We start from the raw sequence: 17406 nt of genomic DNA, 5'->3' as shown, positions 1-17406 counted from the left end.
ACTTCCTGCCCATAACGGCCATTCTCCCCACGCTTATCTTCCTGTGTGTGTTTGCTTTTGTTTGACAGGTCGGTATCAACATGGCACGAGCTACTTCAAATACCACTGTAGACACACCAAACATGCTGTATCTGAGATAATTTGACTTACTGAATGCATAATTGCTAACCAGGAATGCATGGCTATAAACAACAGAACCAGCGAGCAGAAAAGATCAACAGCAGCACGGCGATCAGAGAGAAACACACTGAGGCAGTGGTGTTGGTATAGCATGATATCAGACCAAAACATATCAAGACGTTTTCTGAAAAAAATCCAAATTACATATATGTGTGTGTGTGTGTGTGTGTGTGTGTGTGTATGTGTGTGTATGTGTGTGTCCTGTGTCCTGTGTCCTGGGTCCTGTGTCCTGGGTCCTGTGTCATGGGATGAAAAGTAGCTGAACAGTGCCATCTTGTGTGCCAGAGAAGTAGCATTTCTGTGGTTTCCTTTAATCCATTAAAGGTTTATTTTGAAAGGGGACAAAACTGTTGTCAGTATTAAAAGAATTATAAGCATCCATATCTTTCCACCCTGTAGAATATGATGCAGGCTTACATTCAACAGTATGCGAAATGCTTTCACCCTTTTCTCTTTAGTCAGGGAAACTGTCTTGCTTACTGACTTTATATGCCCAACAAATATTAAACACCCTCACAATATGATGTTGTTGTTGTTGTTGTTGTTGTTGTTGTTGTTGTTTTCTCTGAGGCATACTATCAGATGTTTTCATAATATCCTGAGTTTTATTGTTTGTGAAACAGGAAAGGCAACTTTCAAGTATTCAGATTTAATCTGTTAGGGAAACAGACATGTAGGTAACAGTTTATAATAAAGTGTAAAAATAATAAAGTTATTTATATCATCATCATCATTTAAGTTATACAGAACTGTTTTTTGTGAAGTGTAGGTTGCTTCCTGAATTTATGTTTTTTTAAATAAGCATTTCCTGTTTCCCTACTGTCACTTTAAATAATACAAAAAAAAAAAATAAGTAGATGAATATTGTTTACGGATTGCTTCAATAATGATTCTCCTCCTCATCAGGTCGATCGTTTCTCAAAAGTCACCACAGACCTGAAAACGTGCTTTGTCATGTGTAAATGTGAAGTTGTCTAGTTTAGCATTTGTACGTGCCCTACGTGATGGCATCAGTGGCCCGAGGACCGTCATCCAGCCCTCTCTCTCTCTCCGAAAGCGGAGGATAAAATGCGTCGGGCTCTCCCTGGAGGAGGAAGGCAGAACAGCACCTGAACTGTTTTCCATCCGATAGAACTCTTCTGTCACTGCAGGAGTTTTCAACTATCGATCATTTTTCATTCTTAATATTTTTCGGACAGTTTATTTTATCTACACAATCTGCACAATCTGGGTAATTAGTCCATATTATGTGGATATGTTTTATGGTTTTGTGAGTAGTGTATTTTTTAATGTATTTGATTTGTCTATACTAATCTCGAAAATATTCTAATGAGATTTATCTATTTTAACCACTGCATTAATGTGTCGTTTTAAACCCCATGGAGCGTCATGCCCTCACGCATTTAGATGGCGATCTAGCACTCTGGACAGTTGCATCAGTTCCTGTGTGTGTGTGCGTGTAAATGGCTGTGCCGTGGCTGCTGCTCCACGCTACTTTTTATTCCCAGGACGCAGAATAGTGATAAATCCTTCTCTGCTAGGAAAGGCTGTGATCATAATAAAGACGTCACCCTCCTGCTCGGGCTTGGCTCGACAAAGCCAAGTGCGCAGCTATTTGTAAGCTACAACAACAACAACCCTCCAGCACCATGCCCATGGATAACGTAGGGATTTCTCTGAGATCCCCTCGCCGTGTGGAGACGATATCTGCGTCAGGTCCATAGCAAAAGACAGACCTTTAATTGTTCCGGATCTCTTGACTGTTAAAAAAAAAACAGACAGGGACTTGGTCGCGTTGCAGTCTCTTCGCAACAAATAGGACGCGAGCCGTGGAATTGAAGGTATTTAATAACTGCGACACTGGATGTAGAGGTAGACGTGCACACGCGTCCGCTGGAATAACGCGCTGTCATTGTGGTGCTCGGTGCGCACGTCTTTGAAGTGTTACACATTTAAATGGATACTGCGTGGCTGTGGCTCAACGGGGCTGCAGCTACAGGACGTAGCGCACTTCATGGCTGTGGCTGAAACGTGTGCACGACTCACCCACTAAAAAAATGCACTGTAGCAGTCTCCACAGCTCCGTTTTGCCTTTGTACTTATTTGTAATTGTGTTTGGGCGCAGACAGGGGAGTTGGTGTTCACCGGGGTGATTGTGAAACACAGAAAAACTGTACTACGCACTTTTCTGCTCCGCTTAATATTGTTGGGTTTTTTTGTTTTTTTGAAGAGGTACGCCCACTCGTGAGCAATGTGGATACCCCCGTGCTGTCAAATAATTCGACTTTACTTATTTGCGTGCACACGTTGAGTCAGTTTGTTCGTTATTTGGTCAGTTGCCAGCCCTGAGTTAAAAAAGGAGCAACAGCACTCTCGCCCCGTGCAGTTTAAAGCACCAGTGTGGAAGGCTTTTTTCTTTTTTCTCTTTTTCTTTTTAAACATTAAATGTCAGTTTTGTTTTGCCAACAGAGGGGGGCGCTCTCTCAAATAGACTTCCAGACAGGGTGAATGCGCATGTTTTATATGTGTGAGGGGCAGAGGGAGAGAGTATGTTGTACTTACTGTATATGGTAATAAAGACTCTGGCATTTAACATAAATTACACAAAGGGACTGATAGAAATGACACTGAAACGATCAATGATTACCAATACCTTCTTAGAGTTGTATTATGGTATTATAATAGCTTATGTCATTATGGCATGGTTATTATCATACAGCTTATTTTTTGCATAATTGTGATTCATATAATTTTAAGTATTGTCATAATATTATCATTTCAATTATCACAGTGTGTACAGCATATCCATACATTTAGTTGTTTTTTTTTTTACATAATTTTGCCAAATTAAAACAATTGTTTTGCCTTGTAAACTGCTTGCTGCTCTACGTGCATCTGCAAATTGCCCCCCAGGGACAAATAAATTGTTTTGAATCTAATTGGATTATTGAATATTATCAAGATAGAATAGGTGGTGAAAACTGATCAATTCACTATGCACATAATATTGAGTCCCACATACACTTTTGCAAAGCCTTGCGGGAATATTATTGGATTTTTATTTTTGTTCAAAATCCAATAATTCTTCTCAAAGTGTTCCTAGCCCCTTTTAAGACATAATTTGGCGATCTAAGGTGTTTAAGTTGACTGAATCTAGCTTGTTGTTCAGTGGTCTCGATGCTGGTTTGCCACATACCTCTGTCTTTTTAAAGAGTCATGGAGGAAACAGCTGCTGCAGCTCCAGCTCCTGGCACCGGTACTGCTCCACCCACCCCGAGACCTCAGCCTTCCACCTTCATACCCTCCCGGAGCCTGCTAGAGTGGAGACGGCGGGTCAAGTCTGAGTATATGCGCCTTCGCCAGTTAAAACGCCTTAAAAAAGTAGAGGAGGTCAAGGTGGGTCAACACAATTATTGGAAGTTCTACAAGATAAGAATTATTGACAGTTCTACTTAAAAAAAAATGCTGCCTGTGTACTGTGTAGAGGACTTGTGTTTTATATGCAGCGCCCACTGTGTGTGTCTTACAGTACGTGTGACAGGCTCTTTGTTCTGTTTGATTCCAGACCCTGTTCATGTCCAACAGGAAAAAAATTGATCAGCAGACAAATCTCCTGAATACAGAGTGGTCCAGGCTCAGAATTCAATCCATCCCTCTGTCAACGTCTGGTGGAGCTCCGACCAACAAGAAGGTGTGCGGGTGTGTGTGCGTACGCGTGTGTGTGCGTGCATGCGTGCATTTGTGCGTGTGTGTGTGTATATATGTCTGTGTATATATGTGTGTGTTGACAAGTAAAATTATAGCCATTTCAACACTTCACATACCATCCTGCCTGCACTGTTACGCCCTGTCCTCATATTCCTGTCCAGGCTGCTCTGGCTTAACTCGAAATCCAATCTTTTATTATTGTGTGAATGCTTTGTGAGGAACTCCTCATCTCTCATTATCATCTTGTCCTCTTCGCCGTCTCCAGTGTTCTGCTCTGATCCCACCTAGTTGTCAGGTGTTACTTAACGATCGCAGGACAAAGCTGTATGCCAGGAATGGATCATATGGCCGCCTAAAAGTGCTCTCTAGCCCTTTTGGTAGCTCATAATACAAACAGCCTAAGGGCATGAGAGCATGTTTCTCTTCTTATGTGCTAATAATGCTTACGACTGTTGTCTTGTCATCCCCAACCCATGTCTGGTTCTCTTACAGATGTGTACAGTGGAGTTTGGTTTCCCAGAATTCAAAGCTCAATCCATTGCCATGAAACCTCTCTCGACAGTTGCAGGTGTCCCCTTCATGTACTCCTGGTCGCCTCTACAGCACAACTTCATGGTATGAACCACATTGTGTTGTGTGTGATGCGATAACATTGTTATTACAGGTACTGCGCACACTTGTACACACATATCATTTTACTTGTTCACCTGACCATGTGTTCAGTGGAAATCATCTGTGAGTTGATTAAATTGATGCAACATCTGAACCAGCCGGAGAAACTCAATAGCACATGTCAAGTTTTATTTTGAAAATGCATAGTTTTTACTGCCAAAAGGCGGCATGCTCATAGAACATAAACGCACACTGTTTTTGCAACACAACTCGGTTTGCATTTCTTATATTTCTAGTCACTGTGTGTACCTTTGTTGGACTGTGAAATGTGCAAAGGCAGGACCAGGTGGAATGGGCTCTAGGTCCCAGGGCTATGATCAGGTCCAAAAAATCAATTATTTTTTATCCACAGGATGCCAGTCACACACAACAGTACACAGCCCATACATTAGTTGTGACATTACACAAATTATGTCTGCATTCAAAAAAAATTAAGAAACACAGGAATTTTTTCCAGCCCGACCTAGCATGAACCCAGCAGGTCAGGCCCAATCAGGCAGAGAACCCTTAAAAGCACCACAGGTGATGGCGTGAGTGACTCAGCAGGATGCATATCTGTCTCAACGGGAGTTTTTGTTTCTTAGGTGGAGGATGAGACTTTCCTTCACAACATCCCATACATGGGCGACGAGGTGCTGGAACAAGACGAGGCATTCCTGGAGGAACTCATCGATAATTACGATGGCGTCCATGGTGACAGAGGTGTGTGTCCTGTGAAGATGTCTTCACAGATCCCATAATCTAACACCTTTGATACTTTATATCATTGCAAACATTCATTACGTTCATTAAATGCTGCTGCTGATGCAGCTGATGTCATTATTTGATGGAACTTGTTAGGCTCTGACATGTTAATTGTGTCCCAGAGGGAGGGTTTATAAGCGACGAGGTCTTTAAAGAGCTGGTGGAGGCGTTGAGCCAGTACTCTGACCACGAGGAGGAGGAAGAAGAGGAGGCCGTGGTGACGGTGGCCCCGGAGGTGACAGGAAAGAAGGAGGTGACGGGAAAGAAGGAGGATGAGAGAGTGATGAGGAGGAGCTCGGTGGAGGGTTCAGAAGAGACCAAACTTGGTACTGTGGCATTCATCAGGAGGAAGAGGAGGAGCACTACTGAGGGTGAGCAAGTCTTCAGCTGGGCATTTTTGTGCGTTCAGACTTGAGAGAACAAGGGGGCTGCGGCATGAACAAGGCTGGTACTGTTCCTCGCATTACACTGTACAGCTGCCAAAAGGTCGCCCTGCCACAGCAGCCCTTGCACAGACATTGTTTACTTTAAAGCTGCCCCTGTGTCCCTACATAGGTACTGTGTGTGAGGGAACCTGTTTGTCCATGACATTGATATGGCCTGACTCTAATTACAGAACTTAATGTCCTCTTGTACCCAGCTTTATGGGAAACTAGGCTGTATACACACTCCTGATCACCCAGGTGCTGGTACACAAATACATCAATGAACGAGGGGTCCATGAATTTAAAAAAATGTTTGTATTAAATCATAATTTTCACTGAGAATTGTTTTCAGGTCATGTTATTGCCAACTGGCCATGAGCATTGGGGAAACCTCTCTACCATTGCAAAAAGAGCATATTGCATAAGCTTTATTTGGGAATGTGTATCAAAACTTCACGCTGGAACACAACTGGGTTATTTGTATAACCAACTTTCTTTCTGTCTCCCGAAGTAAGGGACTTGTCCAGCAGTAAGAAGGTCCCCAACGATAAGATATTTACAGCCATCGCCTCAATGTTTCCTTACAAGGGCACCATGGAGGAGCTGAAGGAAAAGTAAGAAAAGTGCAGTGAAACTGGGAATCTATGTGCACAATGCTGAACAGGCCGTTGCTTAGTGTTCACCATGGAGACGCAAGCTGTCAAGGAGGAAAGTAATAATGGTGGCTCCCTCTGAGGCTCTCTGTCTCAAAGGAGCAGTTGCATCAACATCTGAAAGAGCTTTAGTGGGAAAGAAACACCTACAGCTTCACCAGCTTCAAATGAATTTATTAACATGGTGGTAAACAGGTGATATATTACTGCTCAAACCGTCTCTGTCACCTCCACAGGTACAAAGACCTCCTGGAGCCCGCCAGCCCGGTGAAGCTGCCCCCACTCTGCACCCCCAACCTGGACGGACCCTTTGCTAAGTCTGTACAGCGGGAGCAGTCGTTACACTCCTTCCACACGCTCTTCTGCAGACGTTGCTTCAAATACGACTGTTTCCTCCACCGTAATGCCTTGATTCATGTTTATTATTCTTATTTCTCCTTTAGATTTATTTTAGTTTGGTTTGCTGATTCAAAGTGAGATTGTGATGACAAATATGATGATAATACTATGACTTCTCAGCTCTTATATCCATACAGTTACTAACTACTGTATATGGAGTCATAAAAGTGCCATAAAAAAAGAATAAATCTGTAAAAGAATAATAAATCTGTAAATACAAAGATAAATAACCAAATTTAAAATAATAATTAAAATGTTTTTCATACATTTTCACATTTATTTGTTATTTATTTCAATATTAAATCTATTGCCTATAAATTACTTTATTTTTTCTGTTTCATTTTGGGGGAATGATGTCATTTATTGACAATACACAAGCAATATGGAAACTAAAATACATTATTCTGTTTTTATTACTCTTCAATAACTCCAACACTAATTACCTGAATTACACTAGAAAATTAAAATGTTATTTTTCTTTTCTTTTCTTAAAGCTTTCCATGCTTCACCCAATGTTTACAAGAGGAAGAGTAAGGAAATCCGCATTTCGACTGAACCGTGTGGTGCAGACTGCTTCCTGTTACAGGTATGCCAAGCTCACAATATTTTAACCTTTTCATACATTCTGAACTCTAGTAGATGCTTTATCTTGGTGTATACTCTTTGTTGTATTTCCCATCCCCTGTCCTCTTCTGAAGGAAGGGGCTAAAGAGTTTGTGGATCAGAATATGTTACGCTCACAGAGGTCTCGTAGGCGTCGAAAGCAATTACAGCAACAGCAGCAACAGCAGCAGCAGCAGCAGCAACAACAACAACAGCAGCAGCAGCAGCAGCAGCAGCAACAGCTGCAGCAGCAGCAGCAGCAGCAGCAGCAGCAGCAGCAGCAGCAGCAGCAGCAGCAACGTCCTACCTGCTCCAGCTGTCCTGGACCGTCTGCGTCTGCTGAGGAAGGAAAAGAAGGCTACAGTGACCATGAAACCACCTCCTCCTCAGGTAGGACTCTGATCTCACAGGAACTGGTTTTGGAGCTACTTTTGAAACCACCAGGTGCTTTAACTGCTCTAGGCACGAGGACTAAGAGAGTTATGGAAAAGATTCAGTAAATACGTTTATTTTGTAGATTTTATTATTGCAATGTTTTGCCTGTTGTTTTGAGATTTCTTGGCTGCTCTAAAGTAAGACTCAGGTACATTCTGGTAATGCCTGTCTGCTTTTGGCCTCATACAGTATAGACAGTATTTGAATGTGTTTCTGAGTCACTGTGTGACTGAGTGGATGCGTCATTTACCATAACCTCCCCCAAATCCTTCCTTTCCTGGAAGGCGGTCTGTCCCGACTGACTGCAGCCTGCAGAAAAGTGAAATTTGGCCGAAGATGATAGCGAGTCATATCCTGCTCTCTCCTCTGTCCCTCTTTCCATCTCCTCTCAATATCAGCTCTCTCTTGCCAAACAAAATAAACCAGCCAATAGTTTTACATGCCTCAGCCCCAAAATAAACACTTTGTTCCCTCTCCCCCTCAGCATACTTTGGTTTTGTAGTTGTTGTTTTTTTTTCTTCATGCTGAGAGCAGCAGGGGGGAAATAAGAGCCATCTCCTCTAGTTCTTTATTGTCCCTTCCTCCCCTGGGGCTCTCAGGTTGTTGTTCATTGCCATCACTGCCTCACTGGAAGTCTCTGTTAGTTTCGGAAATCACTCGTGCTTAGCCAGTGACTCAGCAGACTCTCTTGCACGTGTTGAGATAATGTGAAAAAAAAAACAGATTGTTGAGCAGATTAATAAAGATACTCAGAGCTGGAGCATGTGGCCACAGCAATGCTGCATTCAGCCTGTTGCCAAGCAACATTTGGCTCTATGCCTCGAGCTGTGGGTGTGTGAGCATCAGTCTTGAATATCCGAAAAGCAAAATCAAAGCTTGGTGTGTGTGTTTGTGTGTGTGTGTGTGTGTGTGTGTGTGTGTGTGTGTGTGTGTGTGTGTGTGTGTGTGTGTGTGTGTGTGTGTGTGTGTGTGTGTGTGTGTGTGTGTGTGTGTGTGTGTGTGTGTGTGTGTGTGTGTGTGTGTGTGTGTGTGTGTGTGTGTGTGAGTGTGTGTGTGTGTGTGTGTGTGTGTGTGTGTGTGTGCGCATACAGATGCACAAAAAATGGCACCCAGAAATAGCTGTACGTGTTGGTGTAGGATTAAATTAACATGACTGATGCGGGTGTGGGCAGATAAAATTCTGTCAAAAACCCTTTGCCAAGACAAAGTAATAAAAAAGTGAGTGTGCAGCTGCGTGTGTGTAGATTAAAACAACATTAAACAAACTTTCTGCCATGAGTAATTCGTCAGTGATAATAAAGTGTTTTTTCGTGTGTGTGTGTGTGTGTGTGTGTGTGTGTTTGTGTAACAGAGGGGAATTCGCGATGCCAGACTCCCACTAAAGTGCGTCCAGGGCATGATGATGCGGAGCAGCAGGCATGCTGTGCGTTCCAGTGGAGTGGGGCCGAGGAGTCACTGTTCAGGGTTCTACATGGTACATACTTCAACAATTTCTGCTCCATCGCTCGCCTCATCGGTACAAAGAACTGCAAGGAGGTAAAATGTCCGCAACCTTAAACAGTTTTCTTATCCCAGCATGTTTCCTCTGGCCCCGTAAAGCAGAAGATACTGAGCTAAATTTTCTGTATTCTTTCACAATAAAAATATCTGACATGCTCTTGCTAACTGATAATAGAACATAAATAATGGCTTAGTTCTAAAGATTTTACATTTAGGATCAAAATTTGAAATATTCTATACTCCCCCGATTTAGCATTCCTACAACATAGTTTATCATTTTTGCCGTCGCCATCTTGGTTTTATGCAATCGGACATGGCTATATTTGAACGTGTGTGTGTGAAGCTTAGCACTAATTCCAGTGATTGTTTCGATGGTCCTGCGCTAAGCTAAACACTTTAAGAGGAAAACTGAAACAAAATACAAAATACAAAATAAACATCATGTTGTATTTAAGAAAACTTAAAACTAGAGATGAGACCAATTCATTAGGGAAATGTTTACTGAGGTAATAAATCAAGCGAGAAGTTGGGTCTTTTTCTCATTGACTATATAATCAAACTCCTTCTTGCAGCCAGGGACGTTGACGCCTGCTGGACATTAGAAAAAATGCAGGTTTAAGGCACTATGCATTGGCTTAATACTACCCGGAAGCTACGTCCATCTCTTTTATACGGTCTATGCCTATGGTTTATGCACTAATCTCAAGCAGAGATGACTAATTCCACGCCCTCAAACTTGTAGTCTTCTTCGGAGCCAAATAATGTTGCCTCTGGAGCCCCAAAATGCGTCATTCAACTTTTTTCAGTAACATTACTCCTCAAGACCCGTAAACAGATTTTTATGTTTAAAATACCATTTAAAACGCCAGATGCTGGAGTGAGAGAAAGGCCGGAAATAGATGTGAAGATACTAAACACTTCAGTAGAGCCGAAAAGACACACACATAACACAAACCCATGGAACAGGAATGGTGACTAATAGGAAATAGAAGCGAGAGGATTTATGAGAAATGAGGTCTTAATTTTAGAGACAGCACTAAAGTACAGCAATTGTGAGTGGTTAGCTGTTGCGTATTAGCCATATTAGCTATGAAATGTAATTTTTAATTTTAAATAATGAACACATACTTTATGGTTTTAATGAAGTAGACACCAACTCAGTGCAAGTGTTATAACACATGCATCCTGTGCCTGTGGTTTCATGGTGTGGTTAATTGGGCTGACTACAGAGCAAATGACATGTGGCACCATAAACATGGATGCTTACCAGATGTGACGTATTCTCTCATAATGTTGTTCAACTTTAGTCATTCCCAGACTTATGTTGATGAAGTGTCATGTGGACTGTGCATATCACGAAAATATCACAACTTCTAAATTATATTTCAAAATGTTTTACTTTGGAGCGCAATAGAGAACAATAGAGAACAGATTAAATAAATATTCAGCATAAGACACGCTGAAGCAGCCTCGCCCATTCACATCCACCCTTGTATCGCCTCTTGTCACACAGCCAGACCAATCCACAGTCTGTATTGGACTGTCTGTCACAGCCCTGCTGCTGGTATCCAGAGGGCCCCCGCCTACTGCTTAAATAAGTGAAAATACTGAAACCAGCTGCATCATTATGTATGTCTGTGTCCTAGGGCAGAGGCCAAATCTGTGTTTTGGCAGCCAAAAGTGTTTGAGTGTGCGTGCCCAGATGCATGTGTATGTTTGGCCTCTGCAGTGGAGTTTTGATAACAGAGGATGGAGGGGGCAGGACGGAGGGGGCAGGATGTTCTGTGGCGTAATCATAATGATGTGCTTTTCAGCTTGAGTGGGCACAAGATTACACAATGTAATTAGAATGAAGAAAGCATAAATTCTTCACAGTAGTGTTCACTTGTGATAAACAAGCAGGATGTGTCCTTGTTGTTCATGTCATTTTGATTTCCCACAGGTGTATGAGTTTGCAGTGAAGGAGGCCCTGATCCATCGTGTTCCTTTGGTTGATGGAGGCATCGCTCCCCAAAAGAAGAAACGGAAACACAGGTGTGAAGTCACAAGTTATTTTCCCTCTCTTGCCCACTCTTTCCTGACTGATGGAAACATGATCACAACATGGTCTCTTGCAAAAGGGAGTTTGGGCCTCAGTGAGACTATCCTGAATAGATTAAATAAATAATTAGAGTCACTGTTGCGTTAGAATAAAAAACCCATAAGCCATGAAAAGTGAATGTACTGATTAGGTGTTTGACAAGTTAGGGGTGTTTTTGACCCTGTCACTGTGTTTGTTTAAATTGGCAGGTTATGGGCAAAGATTCAGCTAAAGAAAGGTAAGTTCACCTGAAAATAAAACGTCATTATTAATACGCTATTCCCTCTAAAATACAACATGGCTTACTGTGCCAGTCTGAAGGCTTTGTCCTCTGTTGCTCCAGATAACTCGTCCAATCAGGTGTACAACTACCAGCCATGTGATCACCCCGACCATCCATGTGACAGCTCCTGCCCGTGTGTGATGACCCAGAATTTCTGTGAGAAGTTCTGCCAGTGCGAGCACGAGTGTGAGTGTCACCTTTCCTGTTCAACTGTGTGACCATGATCTCATGTACTGTATGCTTCTTTCTTTCTTACACAAACAAAAAAGACTTAAGTAGTCTTGAAATGCTGAGGGGAAATTGTTTGTCATGACCACATTTTCCACTGTAGCTTTAAAGCCCTTTTTCCAGGCCACAATAGAGCAGGGCAGCTGAATGTAAAACGATTCCGCAGTATTCTGGCAGCAGTCAGAGGAGAAACTGTCCTCTGGCGGGGATAGGTGGGTGTCTGTTTAATACAGAGCTGCGTTCACAATGAGGCATTCGCTGCAGCGGCAACGACCCAGAACTGTGTTTTCCGAATTGGCCACATGGTGAAGGAATGCATTTTGTATTGTGTCCTCTGGAGAGTTTATTACAGACAGAGGGGATAAGATGGAGTAAATATTTTTTCTATGGTTTGGAAAAATGGTTTTGCCTCATTTGTTCATCCATTGTGGTTCAGTCACCTTTTCCCCTCCCTCCTCCCTATTCCAATGTTACCTCGCCTCTTCCCGTAGCAAAGAAGAGGCCGGGCCAAACAGGAAGCAGACCTCGGTTACACATGTGTGTGCTCTAAAGACTTGGAGAGAAATCAAAGGGATGTGACAGGCCCTGTGCCTGATATACAACATCATCTCCAACATCACTATGAGTCAGACAGCTCTAGCTAAACAGTGCTTCATGATACAGACACATAAAACCAATAAAGGCTGGGAAACGGATGTTGGAAATGGCAAGACAGAGAAGACAATGCTGCCTGGAGCTCTTGTTGTGGACAGTTTCCCCAAGCAGAGACTGCTGGAAAGACATTTGGGTTATGCTTGCCTGACCCTTCCGTTCATCTGCCCGGAGGGTGTTGTGTTTCACTCTGCAAAATTGTATTTCAGCATATCTGCCAGCAGAGGTCTCTGAGTGATGGGCTTCTCAGCATTACCCAGCAATTGAGCTTCTGTGCTGCAGCTGCATTTTGAGATGGAATTATTTATCATAATCATATTGTGTTCTGCCATGTCATGTAATGTACTATCATTGCTCATAAACTTTTTCAGCCCGTCCGCTCTCAGAGCAGCTGTGTGTCTAAATGTTTTCCAGGCCAGAACCGCTTTCCAGGCTGCAGGTGTAAGACACAGTGCAACACTAAACAGTGTCCCTGCTACCTGGCCGTGAGGGAATGTGACCCAGATCTGTGCATGACCTGCGGCACTGCAGACCACTGGGACAGCAAAGCGATCTCCTGCAAGAACTGCAGCATCCAGAGAGGCCTAAAAAAGGTACACAAGGACACTTGAAGGTCTAAATGGTTAAATATTTCAAACCTGGTATTCTATTATTCTGGAGACAAGTTAGTGATGTTAAGATCACTCATATGACTTGTGCTGTTCTAACCTACATCTGACTGTTCTTAGCACCTGCTTTTGGCTCCGTCAGATGTTTCCGGGTGGGGCACCTTCATCAAAGAGCCAGTTCAGAAGAATGAGTTCATCTCTGAATACTGCGGCGAGGCAAGTCCATGCAGTTTAGTCTGATTTAAAAAATATACATTTATAAGCTGTCAGCTCAATTGACGTTTTGTACATACAGTGTTGATTATTTCTGTGTGTGTGCATGAGCAGCTGATCTCCCAGGATGAGGCAGACCGACGTGGAAGGATCTATGACAAATACATGTCGAGCTTCCTTTTCAACTTGAACAAAGGCAAGTATTACCCATTCCTCCTTGTGCTCATATCCATACAATATATATGTTGTCATATTTTAATGCAGTCCATGTCTCTCAGTAGACTTTGTTGTGGATGCCACCCGAAAGGGGAACAAAATCCGCTTTGCAAATCATTCAGTTAATCCCAACTGCTACGCAAAAGGTAGGACTGCATCCATTTGTTTTGCTGTGGAGTCAGCTGTGGGGTGAAATCAATCTTTTCTTGGCTAATGCTGTTTGCTGTCACTGCAGTGGTAATGGTGAATGGAGACCACCGCATTGGCATCTTTGCCAAGCGAGCCATCCTGCAAGGAGAGGAACTCTTCTTTGACTACAGGTAGAGTCACGGGCCTTTTAGTGACTCTCCATCAGCTTCAAAGTAAAATAAAAAAAAACAGGCCGCTTTACATTGTGACTGAATTAACTACTGTAGTTTCCGCAGTTCCTGTGTACTAACGCAGACTCTTCACTTCATCTTCCTTCCACAGATACAGCCAAGCGGATGCCCTCAAATATGTGGGGATAGAGAGAGAGGTAGACATGACTTAGCTACGCCTACCTCCATAACCTGTCCCTAAATCCTCAGCCACCCACTAATGCTTCTGTCCCTCCCTGTAGCGTCACATCTAGCTGATGAGTTTCTTTGCTGTCTCTGCCCTCTCTGCTGCACTTCTAAAAATAGAGAGTCCCTCCCCTGCTGTGTGCAGGTGCTCTTGCCCTGCAGATGAATACCCCCCTCCTTCAGTGACAGCAGTCAGCTCTCCCTCTCATCTTCCCAAACCCACCCACCCACCTACCTGCAAGAGTATATACGCCAAGCTTATGAAACTAACTATTTAAAGTGGAAATACTATTAATCCGTATTGCTTACTGCACCAGGAGGATCACAGTGTTTTTTTTCATCTTGTCAAAGCAGTTACCCATCTTACAGTGTGTTACTCTCTCAGCAGTTATGTTACTGTACTTATAGACCGGCTTCTGTTTGAGCTCTCAATACGTAATGCAAGCTTTTACATTGTACCTAATAATGATCAGTGAAATGCATGTGTTGTCTCTTGGATAAACAAACCATTAAACATGTTAGCCACAGCATTAGCTTCAGTCAGATGCTGCCCTGTGCAGTCTCTCAGTATTGTAGTGTGATGTTACCTACTGCCTGTTCTTCAGAAGAACTTAACCAGGTTTTACAGCTTTGTATGTTCTTCTATGAACCTTTTCAGTGGCCATCATCACCACCACATCTTTATGGTGAACTAAGTTATTGTACATTTATATCATTGTTCTGCAAAAATATAGGCAACCAAGAAAAGAAACCGACTGACTGAATGTAACCTGTAGATGATGGTGAAGAGATCTCATCCCTCTTTTCATTTTTCACATTAACCCATTCTATTGGTACTCTGAGTAACATACATGTGCATCAAACATTTATCATCATGTTTAAATGATCTTGAGGCCTTCATATTTTGTGAAGAAAATCATTAATACTTTAACAAGTCACACAGTAAATGTCTTCCTTTAAAAATCATATAAGTGCCAAATGATTCCACACAAAAAAAAGTCTAAAACAGTGTGGGTGTGTTGCATAATCAACAGAGGTGTGTTAAAGGTAACCCTTTCAAGGTTATGACCACGTGAAAAGCAAAATGATCAGTGTTTGACCAAATATTCAAGTCCCCCACATGTGAATGTAAAATATATATTTTATCATCTTTTTATTTTTTTAAATGTCCAGATTTGTTACTCACCCTGTTTTTCATTTATAAAACATTAAAGCCCACATTGAAATGAGATCTTTCTCAGTAGGGATGAACAAATGGAGTTTACTGCTATGTATAGTGTATGCCTATAAAAATAAAAGTTTAACTTTATACATTAAACCATGCTGTTCTAGTCCTTGAGTGTGTTAACTGTTCAAAAATCACTCACCTAAAACAACACATTGACAATTTCCTCCAAGCTTTTTTATTGAGGTGACAGTTTGGCCTTGATTTACACAGTAATGGTCATTTACAGTGAACGTATTACAAAACAAAACGAAGCGGACTGAAGAACAGGAAAAAAATCCCAAATTTCAGTGTGAACAAAAACACAACTGTAATGATCATTTCTGGTACCTGTTGCAGAAGGACTCGGTTTGGTGGTGCAGAGAAGTGGTCTAACCTGCATTTTCACTCACTTTGGTGCTTTATCATCTGATTTCATGATATCACTGTCGGCAGGGTATCTGCAAATTCAGAGTGTTTATCTTAGGTTTATCTTCAGTAAGCACACATTTAGTGAAATGGGCAGATACCCTGTCGGAGCTAACAACATCCTTCTGACCTACTCCCTCTACTGGTCATTTTATCTTAGTCCCTTTTATTCACTTCCTTGCCTCCATTATTAGGATGCAGGAAGGATTTTAAAACACCTGATGCCTAAAGATGGAGGAGCTATTAAGAGCTACATCCAGGCCTCGTTTCTGTCTGGCTGTACTACTGTTGGTGCACTACAATAAGTGAGTTGGATAGTTGGCATCAGTGCACATTTGTTTTCTAATGAGAGTCATAACTAAACATCGGTTGATTGTATCTTGGTGGGCAGACTATGAATACACAAACATCTTATTATCAATCAGTCACACATACAGTACACACGCTCCAGGGACCACGCATGATTAACTAGTGAGTGGCAATGAAGTGACGCCGCTATGGGCTGAATGTTTATAGTCCATTAACCAATGAATACAGTGAGGTGTATACATTTATATAACACATAAGTCGACTCTTTCCTATTAGGCAACAAAGCATATTCGACCCAAGTTTGTTGGCTTGCGCCAAATATGAACTTTGAGTGGTGATTGTCCATTTAACAAAAACTATTCTTTGTGTCGATCACAAACCAACAGTTTCACTCCGTTTGCTCACATTTCAGGATCATTCATCTCTCATTACAGCATTCCTAAAAATATAGCCTGTCAGTGCCAGTCATGGCCAAATCTATACATTTTCATACATTGTTGTGCCTTTACAGTAAGTTTTTACAGTTTTGCACAGTCCTGCCCATCTGTAATGGAAGAAAACCAACAATGTTGAGTTTTGGAGGTGTGTTAGTGTTACAGAGAACAAGTACTGCACTTTCTTTATCCTGAGCATTCTAAAAAGATACCATGAATAAGTTTACTTTCAGTGCTAAGCAGCCTACAATGAAAACATCTGAGCAGGTCTTCACTGTAGTGTCTACTCATACATTACAGTCAGAAGATTTACATTCAAAGCACCCCTTTTAACTGTTTTGAACTTGTTTTGTGTAAACCATAGGAATATAAAAGTCGCTTAACACATTATTTATATATTCACGTATACACTCATTACATCCTACTGGCTATTGTGCATCTGCAAATTAAACACTAACATCATCGGTGGCTGAAAGAAGCTCATATTATTAGATGTTACTGCAAAGTGCGCTCATGCTCTACAAATGCATAGCTGATATGTTACAAATGTTTGACTTTTTCCCCCCTTTTTTTCCATACACACAATAGTGCGTAAGTATCAAGGAGATCTGCGTTGAGTGATGATAGTCTGAAGCTTTTGGTTGCACCAAACATCAAATGAAATGTTATCTTGCCAGAGAAGAACATTTCATTGGACTATATAGGTAGAATTTTCAACTTTCCACTGAAAGCAGCTAAACAAGCAGCAGCGTTAACGGCGTGGTCGGCTACTGTCAGCATTATGCAAAAATATTCCAGCAGTGTGAGTTAGAAGTAAAAGATTAGCATTTACACTGTTGTGGTCCTCTGTACATATGTTATGGTGTGTGTGTGTGTGTGTGTGTGTG

At 41.9% G+C, this 17406-nt stretch overlaps 1 protein-coding gene across 5 annotated transcripts; it reads left to right on the top strand.

The window, feature by feature from the left end:
• Positions 1 to 1238: 1238 nt before the first annotated feature.
• Positions 1239 to 15448, top strand: ezh1 (enhancer of zeste 1 polycomb repressive complex 2 subunit). 5 transcript variants are annotated; one of them, XR_014593589.1, is made up of 21 exons: positions 1653 to 2021; positions 3393 to 3576; positions 3746 to 3871; positions 4381 to 4503; positions 5145 to 5262; positions 5427 to 5675; positions 6241 to 6343; positions 6619 to 6782; positions 7276 to 7367; positions 7480 to 7774; positions 9171 to 9355; positions 11262 to 11353; positions 11609 to 11637; positions 11743 to 11868; positions 12976 to 13154; positions 13290 to 13385; positions 13497 to 13578; positions 13664 to 13744; positions 13834 to 13960; positions 14070 to 14115; positions 14200 to 15448. XR_014593589.1 is itself a non-coding variant. In XM_083931547.1 (21 exons), the coding sequence occupies exons 2-21, from the start codon at positions 3397 to 3399 to the stop codon at positions 14209 to 14211; spliced, it is 2463 nt and encodes an 820-aa protein (XP_083787673.1). In that variant the 5' UTR covers positions 1653 to 2021; positions 3393 to 3396; the 3' UTR covers positions 14212 to 15448. The 5 variants fall into 5 exon arrangements, 4 of the variants coding, with proteins under 4 accessions (XP_083787672.1, XP_083787673.1, XP_083787671.1 ...); XM_083931547.1 differs by having other exon boundaries at positions 13834 to 13918; XM_083931546.1 differs by lacking the exon at positions 1653 to 2021 and adding an exon at positions 1239 to 1411 and having other exon boundaries at positions 13834 to 13918; positions 14070 to 15448.
• The last annotated feature ends 1958 nt before the right edge of the window (positions 15449 to 17406 follow it).

This window comes from Echiichthys vipera, assembly GCF_963691815.1.
Source record: "Echiichthys vipera genome assembly, chromosome: 17".
Lineage (NCBI taxonomy): Eukaryota > Metazoa > Chordata > Actinopteri > Perciformes > Trachinidae > Echiichthys > Echiichthys vipera.
Note: the sequence above shows the minus strand (reverse complement) of the source record. Positions and strands in the feature narration are given on the sequence as shown.